The sequence below is a fragment of the Varroa destructor genome, unplaced genomic scaffold, assembly GCF_002443255.2.
Source record: "Varroa destructor unplaced genomic scaffold, Vdes_3.0 BEIS01000005.1, whole genome shotgun sequence".
Classification (NCBI taxonomy): domain Eukaryota; kingdom Metazoa; phylum Arthropoda; class Arachnida; order Mesostigmata; family Varroidae; genus Varroa; species Varroa destructor.
The window spans coordinates 5,120,803-5,140,570 of NW_019211458.1; the positions used below are offsets into that span (position 1 = coordinate 5,120,803).

Below are 19,768 nucleotides of genomic sequence, written 5' to 3' on the forward strand. Positions count from 1 at the left end.
GGTATGGAAAAGCTGTAGCTTTTCCGATATATGTATGTAGGAATAAAAAGAACATAAATCATTTCATTTTTAAAACATATTTTAATAAAAGAAAACTCTCTTGTTTTTTAGCATTTTGAATGCGTACACTGTTGAAATTGCAGCCTTTGTGAATTTAAATACATTATCGGCTCAGCATTTGTTCCACTCCTTCGGGATACTTCATGATGATTGCGAACCAAATGTAACGTAAAGTCACTACGTTTGCCTGTTTGTTACACTTCGCAGCAGAATGACGAACAAGATGATCGTATCTTGTATAAACTCTTGTAGAGCAGCGATATCGTACTGGCGAACAAGCCACAGCAATGGTAATACATCATAGAGGGATAATAAAAAGATGTCCCTGTGTTTTTATTTTGACATTGTTACAACGAAATATCACAGTCTTAGTATCCATAGAAATATCATCGGCAGACTGACGATTCCCTTCAAGAATGTAGATATATGAGGCACTACACTAGGCTGTGAAGTCTAATTTTCATTGAACAATAGGATAGGCACCATATATTTTATGGATGACATGCCATCCATATCTCTCTTTATAAGTCATTATTTCATTTAGATTCAAAGAAATCTATAAATGTTGTTCTTTTGTTGTTTGGGTTTGTTCCATTCAACTGTAAACTAGAAATGTGCACTCAAAAAAAAGTCCCCTCACTTTGAAATTTACATACATATTAACTAAGCACAACTGTAGTCGGAAAGCACTGGGCCGCATGGCGTTAAACACAACAAGTGGCTTTGGATTTTTGACACCATTAAGTTTGCTGTGGACCTCTTTTGTGTGCATCAGCAAAATGTTGCCCGATTCTCCGTCCTCGTCTTCCAAATAAGCAAATTCAGACGAACAAGTTAATTTATGGTCCATTCGCCGTCACGCTATTTTTTACTAATTTAGTTATTCCTCCTTACCAGAAACTTTGAAGATTGTTGAGAACGTTTCACCACCCTCACAGCTATTAAATGTCCTGTTATCAGCGGTTGGAAGAAGTAAAGAATGAAGAATATGTCTAAAAAGTATGCTGGGCACAAACGAATCCTCTATGCTTGCAAGCTTGTTTTAAGGAATTCTTTTCTTCTTATGCTGATCACTAAGCCATTAACAAGCCCGCACGCTTTACTTGAAAAGATCTCGGTATCTTATGGCTTATTGTGTCCTATATATACAACAAAGTAAAAAGTTCAAAACATTGTTGAGCACCGTGATACAGTTTCAACCGTAAAGCAATTTCAAGATACAAATATATGGCAGATAAAAAATATATTTATGCTAAGTTACCCAAGATATAAGTTATAAGACGTGATCCAAAAGTAGGGAAAATGAGGCTCTATGGGACAGGTGTTGCACAGGCGACTGCGTATTTTTCTAGCTAGGGAACAGCTATTTGAAACTGTAAATTGAATGAAATCCATGTTACATTTCAAAGGATGGGCGTATATAAGGCAGCTGAACGTTAAAAAGGCAAAATAACTAGCTTTTTCTTATAGCACGGTTTTGTTTGTCCCCAATTTACATTTTCAAGGGAACGCTCAAAGAAAATTAGATTTTATATAAATGATTATATCGAGTCATATTACACGATTATATTATATATATACAGGTTAAAGCTGTATAGGCCATTGCATTTCGAGCTTATGTAGAACTGGATGACACCTCTGGACGTTAACTCTACAAAAAAATTGAAAGAAATATATGGCCCCTCAGTATGCAACTCAGTAGGAATTAGTGTACGTGTCTATCTGTCAATTAACACAAAGGCTTCGTATTCACTAAAAAACATATTGTTATTGTTACTTTTGATGACTTCACTGACATATGCATCATTCGAATAAAACAGTCTGATCGCCGTGTGCACCACATTGCCGATGCTCACGATCAAAACTTACCGTGAATAATTATCTATAACCTCGATAATAATACAAGCCTCAGTACGATTAAGTTAGGACCGGCGCCCACATTCTTTTGCTTCCTTTTCATTTCTCGAACAAAATGCAACTCGTAGATGTGCCGTGGAAAACTCGACTTAGGGTAGGTCCATAATAGATTATAATCTAACTAGCTTGGCAGTGATTTATGGTTGAGCATTGTCTTCTCTTGCCAATATGTATGGTCTTCACAGTCCTTTCTATCAACAAAACATACTCCCTTAAGCTTTGTTGGGTGACTGATTTCTTCACACGAAGTCATTAGTGGTGCTTACAGCCTAGTTTCTGGTCCACGTAAGCCCACTCAGTAGGGCTATTTCGAAAAGGAATCAATCGTAGTGAGCTCATTTAGGACACATAATACGAAAGTCTTCGACGAATTTACTAAAATAATTTTTCTCTCCTGTAACACCGGTCTCAGTGTTCAATGGTGACAGTAGAAAAGTTTTGACACGTATAGCCCCAATCTACTCTACATTTCTTGTTTTCCTCAGGATTATTAAAGGAAGCCTGTAGTTATAATAATCCTGTTATTTTCGGTTCTAGTGTCGGTTTCTTCCAAGCCTTAAAAGATGTGTTACCATCAAATCTTTTAGCAGGCCCCTCTTTGAATATATATATATATAAATATATATATAACGGCCGCATGAATTTTAAAAAATATTTTTACTTTTGAGATACCTTTTCGCCGACTACTCATTTGCCACTCTCCAGTAATCGAGGCTATAACAGTTATATATATTATTATCCATTCGTTGCTGTCTCCAGGCCATCGACCTACAATACATCTATGCAGAGACAATCGAGTTTTGCGCAGATGTGTTACAGAGAGTACACTAGTACTATTCGTTAAAAGCGAAGTTCAACATTTTTTAGCGTTCCTTCTTTATTTTTTTATTTTTATTGAATGATCCCCGCCGTCGTCGTTATCAGCAGCAGGAGCAGAAGCCCACCGTCGAATGTATTTATAACGGGAACTCGCGTGGACTGACACGGTCGTTTTTGAAACTACCGCGTCAATCCACGTGCGTGTTGTAAACTTAAATAGGGATACAAACAGGTTGACGGACGGTCAAGACAGAAAGAATGAGTAAGAAACAAGTTTACATATTGCTGTTATACCCTTTTCGTTAATTTCCGTTTTTGTACACATTTATCAACTTACTGGACCGTGAAGGATCAACTACCTCCCCGAATCTCGTAGGCAGCGTTTTCGGGCTAAAAGTGGAAGCGGTTCATCCCTATAAACCAGTATTGAAAGCGCACGTAGGCTACACCGGCTGTTGTACGGACAATGTGTTCCTACTGCCGGCGGCAGAAGCAGTTAAGTATTCGTTTGCGTTCTATTATAGCCTTTCCTTTACGCTTTCTTGTTGTATAAATACTGATGTCATGCATTATCATAAAGTCGACCAAAGATTTTTAGGTGAAAGAAAAATAGGCACACGTTCCTTACACCAATACGTTGTTTTAGATCCGCCACCTTCATTGAAAAGGACGCAACTATTAACTCGTTTATAACTGTATAAGAAGAATCGTTTATAACTGTATAATCACTAAATTAATAAATGGTAAAAACTGTATGAGTGGGACTGTTCTTCTAGACTATACTACATACTCTCAAAGGTGGCAGTTAGTTAGAAAACAGACTTTAGTATAACGGAGGTTCTTATCTGCGAATAGTCATTTTGGTGTACGCTAGTAAAGAATATAAGTAGACAATATTTTCGATTTCTAAAAAACAACCGTCGTACAGTTATGACTTCTGACTCTCCGAAAAGGCGACGAGTTTGTTGTCTGTTTAATGTCCAGCATCAATAAGGCCCCTTGATTTGGTTAATATTCTTTTCCGCAAAATTTCTTATCCGGTGTTGTACTTAATAGATGTTGTAGATAATGAGTTACAAAAAATTGACTTACTCGAACAGAATTTGTCCTGCTCAGATCAATTGTTGTTGAGCACTCGTCGATTATTGCTTCCTATCACTTAAAATGCAATTAGAACCAAACAGCCCATTTACCCAAAAGGCTCTTAGATGTGACTTAAAAAAACTATATATTACAATTAAAATATATATATTACAAATTAGGTGTGCGTATATCGGAGATTATGTGAAAAGCTGTGTTAGGAGAATGCTGTCAAGATCAGGTGAAAGCGTGACAGAGACAGTAGCAGTTGTAGGAACAACATCTGCATTCATTATATACGCTTCATGTATCCACTTTGTGTCTTTATGTACAAATCTATAGATTACAATGAAGTCTGCAACCTTTTTGCTCATATATTTAATCGACCACCCTCACATTTAACATTATTAAAATGTTTTTGCATTATCTTAGTTTTCAGCCCGATGACTCGATCTCCTTCTTAAAAATGGAAATTTCAGAGATTACTTATACTTTGTGGTTGTTGCCTAACATTGCTTAGTGCGTTATTTCAGTGAAGGAGCCGGTCGTAGAGGGACGTGTGCATACAGACATCATTAGGCCATCGGACGTTTCTCTATCCCCTCCACATAATTCTCTTGTCGGTTATATTACGACCGGGCCAATGTATATGGTTTCTATCTTGCTTTGGGTTGCGGGTTTGACAAGATTTCTATTTTATTAAATATCCGCTCAATAGCAGAGCGTGTAGAAATTACGGCACGGAGAAGGAGCGTCCTCTGTTATTCACAGTGACTCCTGGCTGATATCTGTGGACAGTAATTATATCGTTGCAGCTTCTAAATATTTTGTCTTCACGTTCCCATCTCTTCCACTCGACCGCCAACAGCGAGAAGAAGAAGACCAGTAGTAAAACAAAATGGCAGCAGTACGTAACGACAACGGGAGTGGCCAAACGGGGTAGAAGATGACAGCAAGAGGTAAAAAGTGTTGTATACCATACAATGAATAGTATTAACAGGATCACAGCCGTAAGAGAAACTCTGCCAGTCAGAATTGTGTAGTAGAGCTTCAATTCGTATACGAGGTCTGTGACCTAAACCGCACATTGCACAGTAGTACCTCAGTCATAGTAAGAGTCATCGTTACATAAACTTATTCTATAATAATATAATGACTCTTCAGACATCGAAGCCCGTAAATTCATGTCGATTCTAAACTACAAGTATCTACCATGATTTACTTCATTTATTTACATTTTGAGAACCAAGTGCCATGTCTGATAGACTTTGAAGTAATACGACGTCGCAAAAAACGACTACCAAAGGTAAGTTCTCATCAATCAATCATTACGGTTAAAATACTCGCAAGACGAATAAGTATAATATAATTAACTTTTGACATTTTTCAGCACATCCTTGTTCACCTGGAGCTGAAATTGACGATACTCGCTATGATTTGGGACATTGCCGTCTGCTTTTCCGACAAAATATTTCTTTAAGTTTTATGAACGCTGTGTATTGTGTTTAATCACCAGCTCTAATCTTGGTTTATTAATTTCTCTAGATTACCACTTTTCTATGGCCGTGTTCGTCCCCTGCTCTCTCCTAAGTAATATAACGCCTACAGATATATCTATAGACGCGAATAATATGAGTTTTTATTGAACCGTTACGTATACGTTGGATATACAGTGTGTGTCTACAAGACACAGTACCGTATTCAACTGCATACTTTATTTGCATATTTACATGCCTACTTTGGTATTAAAACAAGATGGACAGTAAATATTTCGGATTGCGTGAGCAATAACATTACCATTTTCTATTTTCGTTAGTGTGCAGAAATGCGGAACTCTGCATCCGGTGCACTTTCATAGAGGAAGCCACTGTTGCATTCATTTAGGTGGAAATAATGCTATAGATCGATATCAGTTGACAGATGTTCAATATGAAACAAGGATATACAATAGCCTGATTTCAAGATAACATGTTCTACTTTGAAGCCATAGCATTGTTTCAGAAAAATGAACTTTGGGCATGAACGTAGTACATCGAACTTATACGAAAGCTAAGGTATCCTGCTCTTCATACGCATCCAAAGGCTTGGAATAAGCTAAACCGTCGGCTGCCTTTCTCAGCTTCAAATAAAAATCAACGCATAAAAAGCAATTTAGTGTTCTGAAACACCACACTGACAAAGTTCGGATAGACGCTGTTTCACATGGCTTGTTAGTAGTAGCAATGAACGTTTAAATGGCTGTAAAAGTACAGATCATTTAACCCGTTAGTATTACAATGGAAAGGCAGACGTCGAAACCATTTGCTGTCGTTTCTTCTTCAAGAGCGGGGCGGATATCATAAAACGAATTTTAGCTATAGCTTCTCTATGCTTCAAGTACTACGCCCGATCTCGTCTTAAGGCATTCCATAGGACAGACTATAGAACTTAAAGATTTGTAATCTATTCTGATTTCACCCATTCTAAGAAACTGCGTATAGTAATCCGTTCTATAGGAAACTTAACGTATATGACCTTATCACAACGCCTCCATATTTCGAAGCCAAAAAATATCTCAATTAGTAAACAAATTCTCCGCTTAACCTTGTGTATCGTACTACGTTCAATGACACGAGCTGATCGCAAAGCCATGTACATCAGAGAAGTGCCGTCAGAACAACTAAGTACGCCCCTATCGATCTATCAATCTATTATAGGTGTTTGCGTGCATCTGTAATTTAGATTGAACGGATAACGACCAGTGTATGTATTCGAGAGCTTTTGCAAAGGTGTAAACGTATCTATTTACACATGTATATTTTAGTTAGTGTTTTTGTGCACAAGGCATACTAAAGTTGGATATTCAGGCGTGGCCTTGGACGGTGTCACGGACTATGCGCTGCATCAGGACTGGGTAGGACGACAAACATTTCTCTCATATTCCTGTAGGCCTACAAAGTCACAAAAATGAACAAGGGAAAGTCCGCCTGCACTAATGAGAAATTAAAATTATTAGAGAATATACTGGGCGGTTCACATCGCCTTTCTATTATTTTTAAATTTATCTAACTTCTTTTTTCTTATTCCGTAAGCTTGCATTCTCCTCATGGCAGCTATATTCTTAGATAAAACCTTTGTTAGACCCAAAGCTGAATACAACTCTACTTCATGTCAGCACCATCGACCTTTATGGAAAGCATAATCCACATTATAATGCAGTGATAACGTATTTATGTGGTCAAAAAAGGGTACGTGAAGTGATTTAGGTTTGGAATGGGAGACTTGTCAAAGTAGATCTAGAAGTAAGGAGGTGTATTCGAGCTCCTAATAAAAATATTGAAACCTTAGCTTGAATTCTGATGAGCTGGAGCTCTAACAAGATGCCAGTAAATCAAGTGGACGACAAAAAGATAAGTTGCTAAGTGTTGTGAATAGTAAACGTTTCCTTTTTTCGTAATACATTATCGCTTCTAGATATATTCATATAAGGTTTAAACGCATTGCTTATTCCATGAGTAAGGAAGGAAACACAGTGACTAAATAGGCTGTAAACTGACAAACGTCGCTCAGAAGACGTAGTAACTGACATCCGTGCGTATTAAGTATTTTGCTGAAATTGGACTATAAGTCGCTATGTTTTCTGTGGTCGAAGGTTGCACATGGTAAGAATATAACGTGCCGCAAACATGGAACATGTAGCAGTCGAATCACTGTTTGTTTACTAATCCGTCCAGTAGCCCATTAACCCGGCGCGTGAATTTTGATTTAGGAGACGACGCATCAAACAGTTCTGAACCTAATAATCGAATATAACTCGCAGAAATTTATCGAGAAAGTAGAATATAAGCGGAGGACTATCCGAAGGCGACTGGTATCGACCCTAGAAGATGCACAGTTAGTCTCAAGAGACATGATGAAGTTTTTTATAAAGGAAAGAAACTGTCGGCACTCGCCGATGGCAAAGAGACATCCGACAATGCCAGTATATATCGGCAGTATCCGAGCAGACAGCTCTAGCGACCTTGTAATAAGAGGAGGTTATACAAAGATTTAATTGCCGAATACGCGACGCTACGGCGGATGAGACGAATAGAACCGCGAAAGGTCGCCTGGTGAATCACTAAGGTCAAAGAGCATGACTACTTAGGTAGGCAAATTAGTTAAGAAGAAGCGCTTGAAAAGGATCAAAGGGAAGCTATACAGACAAACAGCTCACCAATGGGTGATACAGATGCCCTCAGCGAAATCAACGACTCTGCGTAGCCGTTCAAGAACCTGAAAGAGTAATTTGAGAACACGAACTTGACTACCAAGACTTGAACTCGCAATTTAATGGCTTAAAGAAAGAAGGAGTACATTCCACAAAAAACTTGAAGGGGCTGCAAGAAACCAATGAGAAGCTAACTGAGAGAAACAAAGAACTCTGCAGGCGCTTATGACTATAACTTTGTGATGCAAGTGCGCATAACCTGGCAGTTCTTACAGCAGGGGAACAGCTCAAGGCTGTGTTCTAACACGTCACGTGCTCGCGTTGATGCACTAAAAATTGTCAACAGCAGACCCGACGGAAATAACGCCCCTATAAATCCATAGACGTATGAGTAGGGGCTTTATCTCCCTTAGTGGGGTCTGAGTGGTTTTGTAAGCACTTTCAAAAAGGTCATCAAGAACGGCGGGGATATAGCACCATCACCGATTGTAGACACCTTGGCTTTCCACATTTCAGAGAAATGAAACGTGCTGTCAAACCGATGAACGGAAGTGGCCTGCTACAAGAAATCTGATTGCCGTGTCGAGCTAATGATAGGACAGGATCCTTCTCCCCAAGCACGGAGCTATTTTTGGAGACGAGACAGGTCCAAGCAACGAACCACTAGTGAGAAGAGCACCGTTAGGGTGCTCTTTTCACACAAAAAAAAACATACAAACCTTTTAGGCCACTCTCCGCGCTATCAACGATGCAATTGAGCTGGATGAAGCTGGAGTGAAAATGGCCGCAGTCACGAAGACTAGAGACGAAGAAATAAACGAAGGAGTAGGTCTAGCGGAGGGGCTACCTGTGTAGCCAGATGTCCGTGAGGTGACAGAGCCTATTATGACAATGGTTTTACGTAACGTGGACACTTTTCTGGAAGCAAGTCAGATCCAGCGGGGTCTATGAGCGAAGTTTTGTCATAGAGTGGGAAAAAGCGGCGGATGGAATTGTCTGGTTACCTTAACGCGGCCAGCTACCAAGAGAAGTGAAAAAGATGCCACAGAAAAAAACAAGAAAGGATTCCAACAATGATGAGCAAGGGCTCATCACTCAGGAGAGTAGTAGAACAGCAAAACCGAATACTTAGTATTTAACAATTAGATTTAAACAATTGTGGAGAGGTGCACGACATGCTCAGCTAGGCGGCCTAAAGGCTTCTGCTTACTTAGTGCGCCAAACATAGCAATAGCCAGAGAGTTAGGTCCTTGGAGGATAAACGAGGCCGCCAACACGACAAAGTGGAGGACAGAGCACAATAACCGGTTGGCTGTCAAGGGCGCTAAGACAATGAATCTACATGGATAAATATAAACGTGCTAGCTGCGGTTCACGTCTGCTCTCATTCACGTAACAAGAAATGAAAGACCTTGAGAGCTTTAGAGGGGATCCAGCAAAGAACATGGAGATGGGGGAAAACAACAGATTAGCTTCACTGGAAATCTCAACTGAAGGGCTACAGAATGAGGATATCCAAATACGCTTGCCAAAGGACGTTACTCAAATGACGGAAGAGTACCCGTTTTCGCTTCCAGCAACCGAGAATCGTTCAGTAATCCTATCTTCGGAGGTTAGGATGTTCTCCCAGTTATTACGGAGTGAATAGCTGAAAAGAAATGATCGAACGAGCTAGCGTAACAGCACTACCCCAATCTAAGAGGAGATGGCAAATGTGAAAACTCGACTACGATTCACTTCAAAATGAGATTGCTAGAAATAGTAGACAAACTAACAGGACTATTTATGAACAACCACTTAAACGAATACCTGTAAGCGGTTGCAAAAAGATGGCACCAAAATCGCTCCAGCCAGTAGTTTACTGATGGAATGCTAAAAACGCCGAACCCTGCCCCTAATGCTCAAACTTCAGCGTAGATAAGAAGGGGACCTACTTGGCAGAGTAAAGCAAACCAACAGGACAGAGAAGAGATGATACGAGCATGGAAAAAAAACCAAGACCTGGGATGTGTCTACAGAATGCTCCACATCCACATTAGGCGAAGCCAAGTGAAAAAAAAAAACTAATTAAAGAAATGTAAAGAGACAGCTTTGATTTACTCTATCAAATAGTTACGAATTAACTGAAAAGGACGGCTTCGAGGCTACCGGTGTATATGGTGGAAGAGATTATCACGCACCTTGGGCTCAGACAACGACTAAGAGAACCCATACCGATTCTAATAGACAAAAAAAGGCATTCCAAAGAACTAACAGAAGAGATCTAAACAGCAAGACTACGACCAGCATAAGGCAACGCGTTGGGCCTAGAGGGGGTTTCACCTGAGGCCATGAAGATGTTAATGAAAAGGCGACCCATACCATTTTGAAGCTTCATACCTTTCGGAGACCGCCGATTTTAAGACGCATGAAAAGACCCCAAGCCAAGAAAAAGCAAGCGCATCGGCCTATCGTCCGATGTATCCTCTGAATACCACAGAGGGATTTCTCAATAAATCGCGCCAAGAGAGAAAAAAAACAAGAAGGACAAATTACTTCGTGCTTTTGATTCTCCTATATATAGAGAATATTTCCAAATACTTTGGGCTGGAACGTCATCATGAAAATGCTTGAAAAGAAAAAGGTACCAACGGGTACTGATCTCCGCACACATTACAAGTAGCGTTAAACACGAGCCATAAAAAACGGTACATCTTCGCAGGAAACGGAACTAAGCCCCACTCGGTGTAATCTCGCGTATGATGACGTCTTCAATACACCGAGCCTACCGGAGGAAACCGAGTGTGCAGCATAAGCTGACGACCTGGTTTTGCTGGTCACTGGCCGAAAAGAAGACGTTCTCTAAATAAAGCAAGCCTTGCACTAGCAGCATAAACGTCTGAGAGGGAAACCGTTTTGGTCAAATTGCACCTGAAAAGAGCCATTGAGTTGACTGAAAAAAAAATGCCATCGAGCGTTTCTGGTACCGAGTTTATTTTCCACACAAGACTCAAGGGAAACGCACATGTAGAATATACGGCGGGTAAGACTATGACACGTAACCTTTTGAGGCTGATGCCAAGGGTACGAAGGCCATCAAAAAGTTTAACACACCTAATGGCGCCAGTAGCTGAATCTGTTGCACCCTGTGCTGCTCCTGTCTGGACTCACTTGACCTTTGGCAACAAAAGAAAAAGACGGACTCCACTCTCCGCACAAAAAACGGTAGCTATTAAAATATCCCGAGCGCATCAAGCAGTCTCCACGGAAGCCATTCCAGTGCTTGCAAAGATGCCTCCACCGGACCTTCTGCCTAAGAAGAGAACCGAGCGTCAGCTCGAAGAAAAGCTGGAGGTCACGACAGCACGGAAAATATATTGCGGAAATGGTAACAAGAAACGGTGCGACATATATTTCAAGATAAACCAAAAGCATGGATATGCAATACCAAGTATCGCCACGAATTATGATCGACCGTACGTTTATCTCATATGACCCAAGCTCTGATCGTCCACGGCCAGTTTCAGACATGCATAAGCAAAAAAACAGTTGGCTACGTATGTGTGGTGTATGTTTGGAGAAAAAACGGGGCTGAGCACACGATCTTTCACTGGTCAGCATTGAACTGCGCCACACTTGCGGCGTAGCATTAAATGGTACACGGTGAGTGCAGCACATCACAGAAGCCCAGACTGAATGACGACCTGCGAGAAATGGTAGAACACTAGAGAAGTCCAGAAAACTTTTAGGTTGCTGGCTTGGTTTTTCGACGGCATCGTGCGAATAAAAAGAAAAGCAAAATGTGAAAGATGACAACAGTTGGAAGGTCCTAGGCGGACCTCACGTAGGCAGAAGAGACATACACGGTACTTTGCCAACACATACTCCCCTCCATATTTCTAAATGATACGACAATCTTTGTACCGGTGCCTCTGAGGACCGCGTTTAATAGGTAGTCGCGTTTTGAGGCCGAAGCATCTTAAACGATGCTTGACTAATAACAAATAATTTGTTTAGTAAGAAAGACATACATGTGCACCTTAAGAAGATACTCTTGTATAGCAAAAGATGACATTTGTAATCACGCTACCTCCAAACAGTCTTTCAATATTAATACAGTACTAAGTGACCCGGTCGTAACCAGTACTGTTTCAGTTCAACGCCTATTTTGCAGCAACACTTTCGTAGAGTTATGAAGAAAGGTTTTCAATTGTCGTCCTTGGCCGTCACTTTCAGCAGAAAGAACGTTTTTTTCTGCTCCAATAATAGCTTCACGTGAACTAAGCATTCGATTAAAATGTAAAAATTCTGAAATAACTTTTATAAATACATTCCCGTAACGTGAAAATTGTTTGAACTAAACGCCTTGAAAAACAACATGGCATTTTACTGCTACTCGATAAGTGTATTTAGTTTAAAATTTCCACAGCAATCTCGATTTTAAACTGACTTACAGAGTTGTCATATATATGTAATAATATGAGAAATAAATTGATCAAAATGTCCCATACATAATTTTGACTTCTTTATCTTAAATAACTCTAGAATCCAATTAGCCTAACAATTGCGTGTTACCAAACGATTTTAGAGACATGCTCAGAAAACCTGATCTCCGGAGGTACTGTAATTCCCAAGTCGGGAATGGTGGTTATTTTCTGCAGACCTAACCAATAAAATTGCATTGCACTTCAATACCATCTGGACCTATTGTTAAGAAGTGGGTCTAAGAAATATTTTCCTTCTCTTGAATTTGAGTTGTAGTGCGTTAACATATGTTAGGTCAAGGTGTACTGGCAGTAATCCTGAATGAATATAAAGGAACGTCTAGCTAATTTTGTTAAACATCAATTAACTTTTAGTTTTGAAACTGCATGCTTGTCTGTTTGGTACGACAAAGATTTTGTTAGCACAGCAATTAAATAAATGTAAAAGGATCGTCACAATTATATTTCCCGTGTTCCAGTCTGTACCTCCTGTTTATGAAAGTACCTCGAAGAAATGGTAAATGATTCTTGGCGTCAAGCACACGAGGCTGCTTGGCGCTTAGTTGTTATCTTTTTGTATTTTCAATTTTAGCACTTCTATGACAATTTTGTCTTCAGCGACGGCAGTTGCCGCCTAAGCTCAGCTCCAGTCCATGCTTGCCTACCCGTTTGGATCAACCTGCCTCTAACAATCACGGCTATTTTATTGTTTCTTTACTTAGTCACGCTGATAGTGTATAAATATATATGTATATAACTCGCTTCATTTGTTACATTAGGAATCGCTACGACGTTCTCAAATTTTCAAACAAAGAGATTTCAGATTATTTCCACAAATTTAAATACACAGAGTAGTGTTAAAAAATCTATTTTTGCAATCAGACAGTTTTGCAAGTGAACATTTTATTTCCTATAAAAATGCTTATATAATGCCTTCTATAACACATATAGAATAATGGCACATTACGCATGATCGGCCTCCATCCAAGTATCATCAGAGCTACTGCCATCTTGAACGTCACTGGTAACCAATTCGTGACGGACTTCTCGGTCGCAGTTGAGAATTTCCATTAACTCCTACGTGTCACCAAAGTACTTTGCCAGAATTCGCTTCAGAGATCTTACTTTTGATGGTTTTATCTACGCAGGATTAGAGGGTTCTTTCGAAGGTGAAAACAAAAAGTGTCTTCCCCGTTTCAGCGACTTAAAGGCACCTTGCACCACAGTGACGACTTATTTGCGCTACGATAGAGTGAAATGCCATGTGGTCAGTGTTTTCAGATGCTGCATCGCTATTTTTTTAAAACCAATCACCTCCGCAGAGTCACAAAGTTCAAAGATTTCATGGTATTCTCCGGGAACGATTACCATTGTACATCGTTTAACAATCTTCTGACATATCCGGGCACTCGATCTAATGGTAAAAAATGGTCAGCAATCGAGAAAACCAGCTGCACCTTCTGTACCTGTTCAGGCACATAATTTTTTAACAAAAATGAGACCATAAAGAGTATTGTAGGGTTTTTATTTTAACCAGCACCTCCATTATAACATTAAATTGCTTAAAATCTGTGACACGGAGTGAAACGCAAGCAACGCAACAGTGTACGAATCCCTCCGAAACGTTGTTTTCGGTCAAACGCATTTCTGAGTTGCCCTCAACAACTTGCTATAATAGGCTATCGACTTTACTAAAGACAAGACCTGATCAGGTAGGTGCGGCAGGATCATGCTCTTCTAATAATTGAATGTAATGACTTTGAGGATCTTTCGAGTCTGTTTCCCATAAAATACGATCGAACAGTCTTTTCCTCTAATTTTGACCTCAGTCCTGACATAAGCGTGTCGCAGGTTGTGTGTTTGAGTTTCTGCTTGATCCTGGGACATGAAAACAAACATTTTTTACCGGAAAACCAAACATATTAACATGCTTCCGAAAGAAAAACCCTTGTACTCTTAGGTAGACGTCTAAACACTGATAGTTAGACATTGTCCAAAGTTGTTCTACATTTGGTAGATGTTGTTTTTCATGAGCATAGTGTCATCTAAAGGTCGGGGTAAGTTTTCTCTTGGTAAGATATTTTTCAAACGAAAAATTTTCATCACTCGTGTTCCATACTTTTAAATGCCTAAAACGCTTAAAAATGTTACCGGTAGACGTAAACAACTTCATTTTCTAGTTAATACTAGATAGCCAACTTTCGTGATTTACCGCTCTTAGGAGCTATGCTTGCTCTCTTTGGATGCAATATTCAACACAAAGAACAAATTTTCCCGTCTTATTCGGTTTTGCGAGAGGTGCGGTAAAATTATGTTGCTTTTTTTCGCAACACTAAATAGTAGACGATTTCACTAGACCAGCAGCGCTTTGGCATACTTGCTAGCATGAACGAACGATTTAGATTAGGAAGAAAGAAGAAAATACCTCTCAAATGTATAGCGTGTGCAAACATGATACGCACCCATAAAACAGACTAAAAGTGCTTATGTTAACTTGTGTAGAATGAAGACGCAAATATTTACAAAGGGCAAAGTACTTACAATATTGAAAGAAAAGATGACCGCCCCCTTATTATATTTCCAGTTACTTTTCTCACTTTTTTTTCCATGTTTCGTTCTAACTAATTCGTCTTCGGCCTTTTCTTTTTCCGTCTGGCCAATCGCTATCACATCGTCGATTTCTGAGTCAACATCTGCTGATTGAACCGTATATGGTTTTAAAGCAAACACAAACATCTTGCTGTTACGAATGAGTAAACAAGCATTAGATTTGAAAGTTACATCTGACGTGTAATGTTTATAATACGGTTTTTCTTCTTAGTCTTTGTCGCAGAGATGTCTGCAGAAAAAGATTAAGCATCTTCATCTTTTCAGCGATAGTACAGCAGTATGGGGTGTCTTTTATTTTTTTATCCGCATTAGATTGGTAATATAAAACATGCTTTACGATCCCGCCGAGCTACTTTGCCACGGGTCATACTTAATCTGATATTCACGCTACTAAAAAGTGTATCAGGAGTCTCGCATGTAATGTAAGAGTCAACGTTTAGTGTGGCTAACTAAGTTAAGGTTAAAACAAATTCAGGTCGATTATGGCAGCGACTAGTGTCAAGCGGTTCCTTTACCTGTAACCCTAAAATATATCAGAATTTTTCTTTATGAAAATATTTTACATGGTGTTAGAGGATAACAACTGACGCAATTTTTGTAGCCGGTTGAAATTGACTTATGAGATACAGTTTAATTTCGAAAATGATTCTGGCCAAACACAACGTCAAACGTAATTCCAGCAACCGGGGTGATTAAGTTTCAAATGTAACCGACGCATCGTCGCAACCACGAAGTTGACGATCATTGCTTCGAACTTTTTAAAAACAGTTCCATTAAGAGTGCTACCTCATAAGCTGGTAATATGAATAAAGCTACTTATTAATGAAAACCGACATTATAAATGAAATCTTTCGGGTTTCTTTATTTTCTATACTTGCTTGTTCCTTCAAAAAGTGAAAACAGCAAATTAAATGTGCACTAAGTCCGTTAATCATTGACTCCCGTTCATATTTCTAAAAGAAATGCGGAAATTTGTAAAGCAGCTCGGTTAAGGCATTCTTATTAGCCACTGCTAAAAATATCAACATCGTCATATATATTCCCCAACACGATTCGTAAGAAATGTGTAACCTTCAATATAGAGCCAAAGATCTATATTAAGTCGATTCGCATAAGTCTCAGAACGAAAAATACTATATATCTATTGAATGTGTTTTCCATGCAGAGAGTTATATATTGTAGTTGGTATCAGATATACTAGACAACATATGTAAGTCAATAAAAATGGTAGATTAGTTCCTAGTCATTTGCTAAACGATATATATATACAGGGACCCTATATGTAAACCTAAAGCTATTTTGCGGTAAGTACTACAAATTTAAGTACAACGTGGCCTAAACCTAGGCCATTCTAATTGATCTCGTAACGGTAGATTAACTACCTTTAGCTAGATAGAGCGAACCTAGTTTGTAGATTTGAATGCTGCTACAGGCTTACGTTTCAGAAACATATTAGCAATATGGATGCGCTCATCTTGAAGTGTATATTATAGCTACTGTTTCCTCACAGAGGTCCTAAAATATACTCGTTTTGTGGCCCGATTCACGTTTCAATTTTTGGGTTTGTGCAAGCGATACTGTAGTTTTCAAGACATGAATTATTCTTATTATTAGTATTAGAGGAACCGACGGTTAAGACAGTGAACAGTGTATATTTATGTGAACAGTGTATTATTAAATATTATATTGTTCATCATTTTTTTAAATTTATTATTTTATTTAAATACGTAAAGTTTTAAGATATTATGCTTATATTTAGAAACTGGCATTAGAAACTGACAAGGTACATTATATACATAACTCTAGTGAATATATCAAACAACACCCTTAATTCAAATCACCATGTCGAGGCTAACCCTATATGCTTTCACTAACAGACGGACCATAACAGGTATTATAGATTACTCAGCTTAGTGTAGATGCGCACCTTAGATGTCATAGTTCAATATCTAATAATACAAGAATATACCAGCCATTTGCATATCCCATAAAACCATGCATACTTTTTTGGGGTATTTGTTTTTAAATGCTATTACTTATGTGCTATGTGAGAAATGGTACGGTAAAAGTGAGTTCTAAGTTAAGAACACTGAAAAACCTTGCATTCCTTTTGCAGAGCCAGGATATAGTGGGTCGATGCTTTCGAAGGAAAAATACCACATCTCTAACCTCGCAACGTACAGTTTATGCGGGTTGACATTTCTTACCGAAGACAGGTATAAACTGATGAACGTTAGACGTGGACAAGAGGACCGACATCGCCTTCTTTGTCGCTAAAATTAGTGTCTAATTGCAAAGTCCGGCTTATTATTCAGCTCATCAGGTTTGGGAGATATTGTAAAATTACCCTTCTCTTTTTCTCTTCAAAATACAAATAATTTATAACTACTAGCGACTTCGGAGATTACTTCTATACATAGGATGGGTACACGAAGGTAAGGTTGGATTCAACAATGCATCTTGTAGCTCAGTGGCTGACAGAAATATAGCCTTCCTGAATAGAATTGATATAAGTTAAATCTTGTGCGAGGGATCAGTGCTATCAGCACTTAATATAAATAAAGGTGAAATCGCTCAAGGTTGCAACACGTCACTGGCCGCTTTTAGTATTCCGAAACGCTTGTTTACATTGATCTGGTACTGTCGAACTCGTAATGTATAGTTTTCATTGCTGTCTACTGGAAGCCCAGGAGAAACCCTGTCCGCTGGGAATTGAGCTACAAATTCGTATGGGACGTCCCATAGCAACGAAAATCACCAAAATACCCGGCTTGTCTTTCAGCGGTAACAAAAGGTAATCTTTTCAACACTGGACGCTTTTTCAGACGCTTATTTCTCAGCAACATGATGATGATATAAGATTGTATTGAAAATAGGTTACTTACTGAACCGAAGGCCATTAAATATGTAGTCTTTACGAACAATGTAAATCTCTTGTTTTTTTTTTTAATTTTTTCAGCTCACCTCTTTGAGACGGAATGACTGAAGATGATATTCCAGAGACGAAAAGCAGACACCACACAATGTTCATAAACATATTCCCTTGGATGCGTCGGCATCTATGTTAAAAACCCAAAAAGAGCGCGAACCAGTTATCCAGATAGGGCGAAGTTATGATCTTCAATGCATCTAGTCTGTATATTGGCCAGCACTAGAGTCAGTCACTTGCTACTAAATCGGAATGTGTTAGACGACTGCATAGCACCGCCTACTTTTCAGCACGAGCCCATTACGTATCAGATATAAATACCGTACGAAGCAAACCAAACAAGGTCTGTTTCACTCTTACTTCCACGTACTATCGTTTTTTATATAAATTTCACCGGTAACTATGAGTAATTAAAATGCTAGCCCAGTCACCGATCACTAAGCTAAATTGAACATCTCAAACATCGGGTCCAAAGGCAAACCTATCCTCACTCTCAGATTTAGCTTCAAGAACTTCACGCGTTTTAGATTTTATCACAGGAGCACCACCACCATGCCGCCCACGTTTATGGAAACAATGGAAAATACAATAAAATTATATAGTGTAATCCAGTTCAATGACACAGTTGAATATTTTCCTGTGATTAGTTGACAATTCGTCTTTTTTTTTCTCTCATTCTTTTTTCATCTCATCGTCTTCCTTCGATTCCTGCGCGAATACACTTAACGGGCTCGCTTGTGAAACAATAACACGGAACAGCAGAAACTGGGTCCTTACTGGAGCGGAGCACATCTCGAACTGAGCCCCTCTGACCTACCGCGGTGCTTGCGCCCTCTGCAGCCCCCGAAGCCCCAACAAAGTTCAAGAATCTAGTCACTAGGGTGCGCTGCGAATCGACTTACGGAGGTTAAAAAAGTAGGAAAGGACAGTTGCAGCCAGTATATAGCTACGAATAAGCTATGAGCAGTGAGCGCTCCGGGCCCTGAGGGAGACGGCTCTTTAGTCCTCTGGAAAAGAACCAAACGACGCCAAAAGAGAGCAGGGTATAGAGGCTGACTGTCGTCGCATTCTGCTGAGAGTAGGGGGAGCCACTGCGGTAGTAGCTTTATTCAGCTCTGGGCCATGAGATCGCCATCACCACGACCGCTCACTGACACCATTCGCCATACCTACACAAGCTTAACAGAACAAGAGGCTCGCAGTTTGCGGAGGGACGCGTAACGATAGCACAGCAGACGGTTTCATTTCCTTCCGATAAGTTGTTCGGGTGCCAAAAGACGAAAAAAATCCAGAAAGACAAGAAAAAGATGATAGTCTTTTTTCTCGAATTGCGAGAAGCTGAAGTTGATCGTTCCTTCTTTCTTTTGACGGCATCATTTATCTCCTTTACATCACCAATCCATATTGGCGCCGGCTAAAAGGCTCAAATAGGGCAGAGAAGATCCTGTTTCTTCTTTTCTATACCATCGGGCTATCGCTTTGCGTCGTAAATACGAGGATCGTCATTGCCATCGAACGAGTTAGGCACCAGGCGGTCAAAGAAGCACCACAGCTATCTCGCCTACGAACCAACAGATCTGCTCAGCGGCGGCAGCTGCTATTGTGAAGGCGTCCCAGAATACAACGTCGACTCCGCTACGGCTAGCTGAAGCCCTTTTTTTTTTTGTCTATGATTTTGTATGTCCCCCTCGTCTGTCGGCC

At 39.6% G+C, this 19,768-nt stretch overlaps 1 protein-coding gene and 1 long non-coding RNA gene across 4 annotated transcripts in view; one reads left to right on the top strand and one right to left on the bottom strand.

Annotated features, from left to right (window-relative positions):
* LOC111251434 (uncharacterized) overlaps window positions 1–5,735 on the top strand; it is an 8,206-nt gene extending 2,471 nt beyond the window's left edge. Inside the window, exons 4-7 of one of the 2 annotated variants that reach the window (XR_002673773.2) lie at window positions 268–350; window positions 3,146–3,291; window positions 4,410–4,835; window positions 5,267–5,735. This is a non-coding gene — a long non-coding RNA (uncharacterized LOC111251434). The remainder of the gene's footprint in view (window positions 1–267; window positions 351–3,145; window positions 3,292–4,409; window positions 4,836–5,266) is intronic. The other variant, XR_002673775.2, reaches the window with a different exon arrangement.
* The window catches only part of LOC111251433 (neural cell adhesion molecule 2-like), a 139,466-nt gene extending 120,203 nt beyond the window's left edge, over window positions 1–19,263 (bottom strand). The window contains exon 1 of one of the 2 annotated variants that reach the window (XM_086989479.1): window positions 18,103–19,263. In XM_086989479.1, coding sequence (XP_086845605.1) covers window positions 18,103–18,175 — 73 coding nt within the window. In that variant the 5' untranslated portion in view covers window positions 18,176–19,263. The remainder of the gene's footprint in view (window positions 1–18,102) is intronic. The other variant, XM_022807998.2, reaches the window with a different exon arrangement.
* Between the last annotated feature and the right edge of the window lie 505 nt (window positions 19,264–19,768).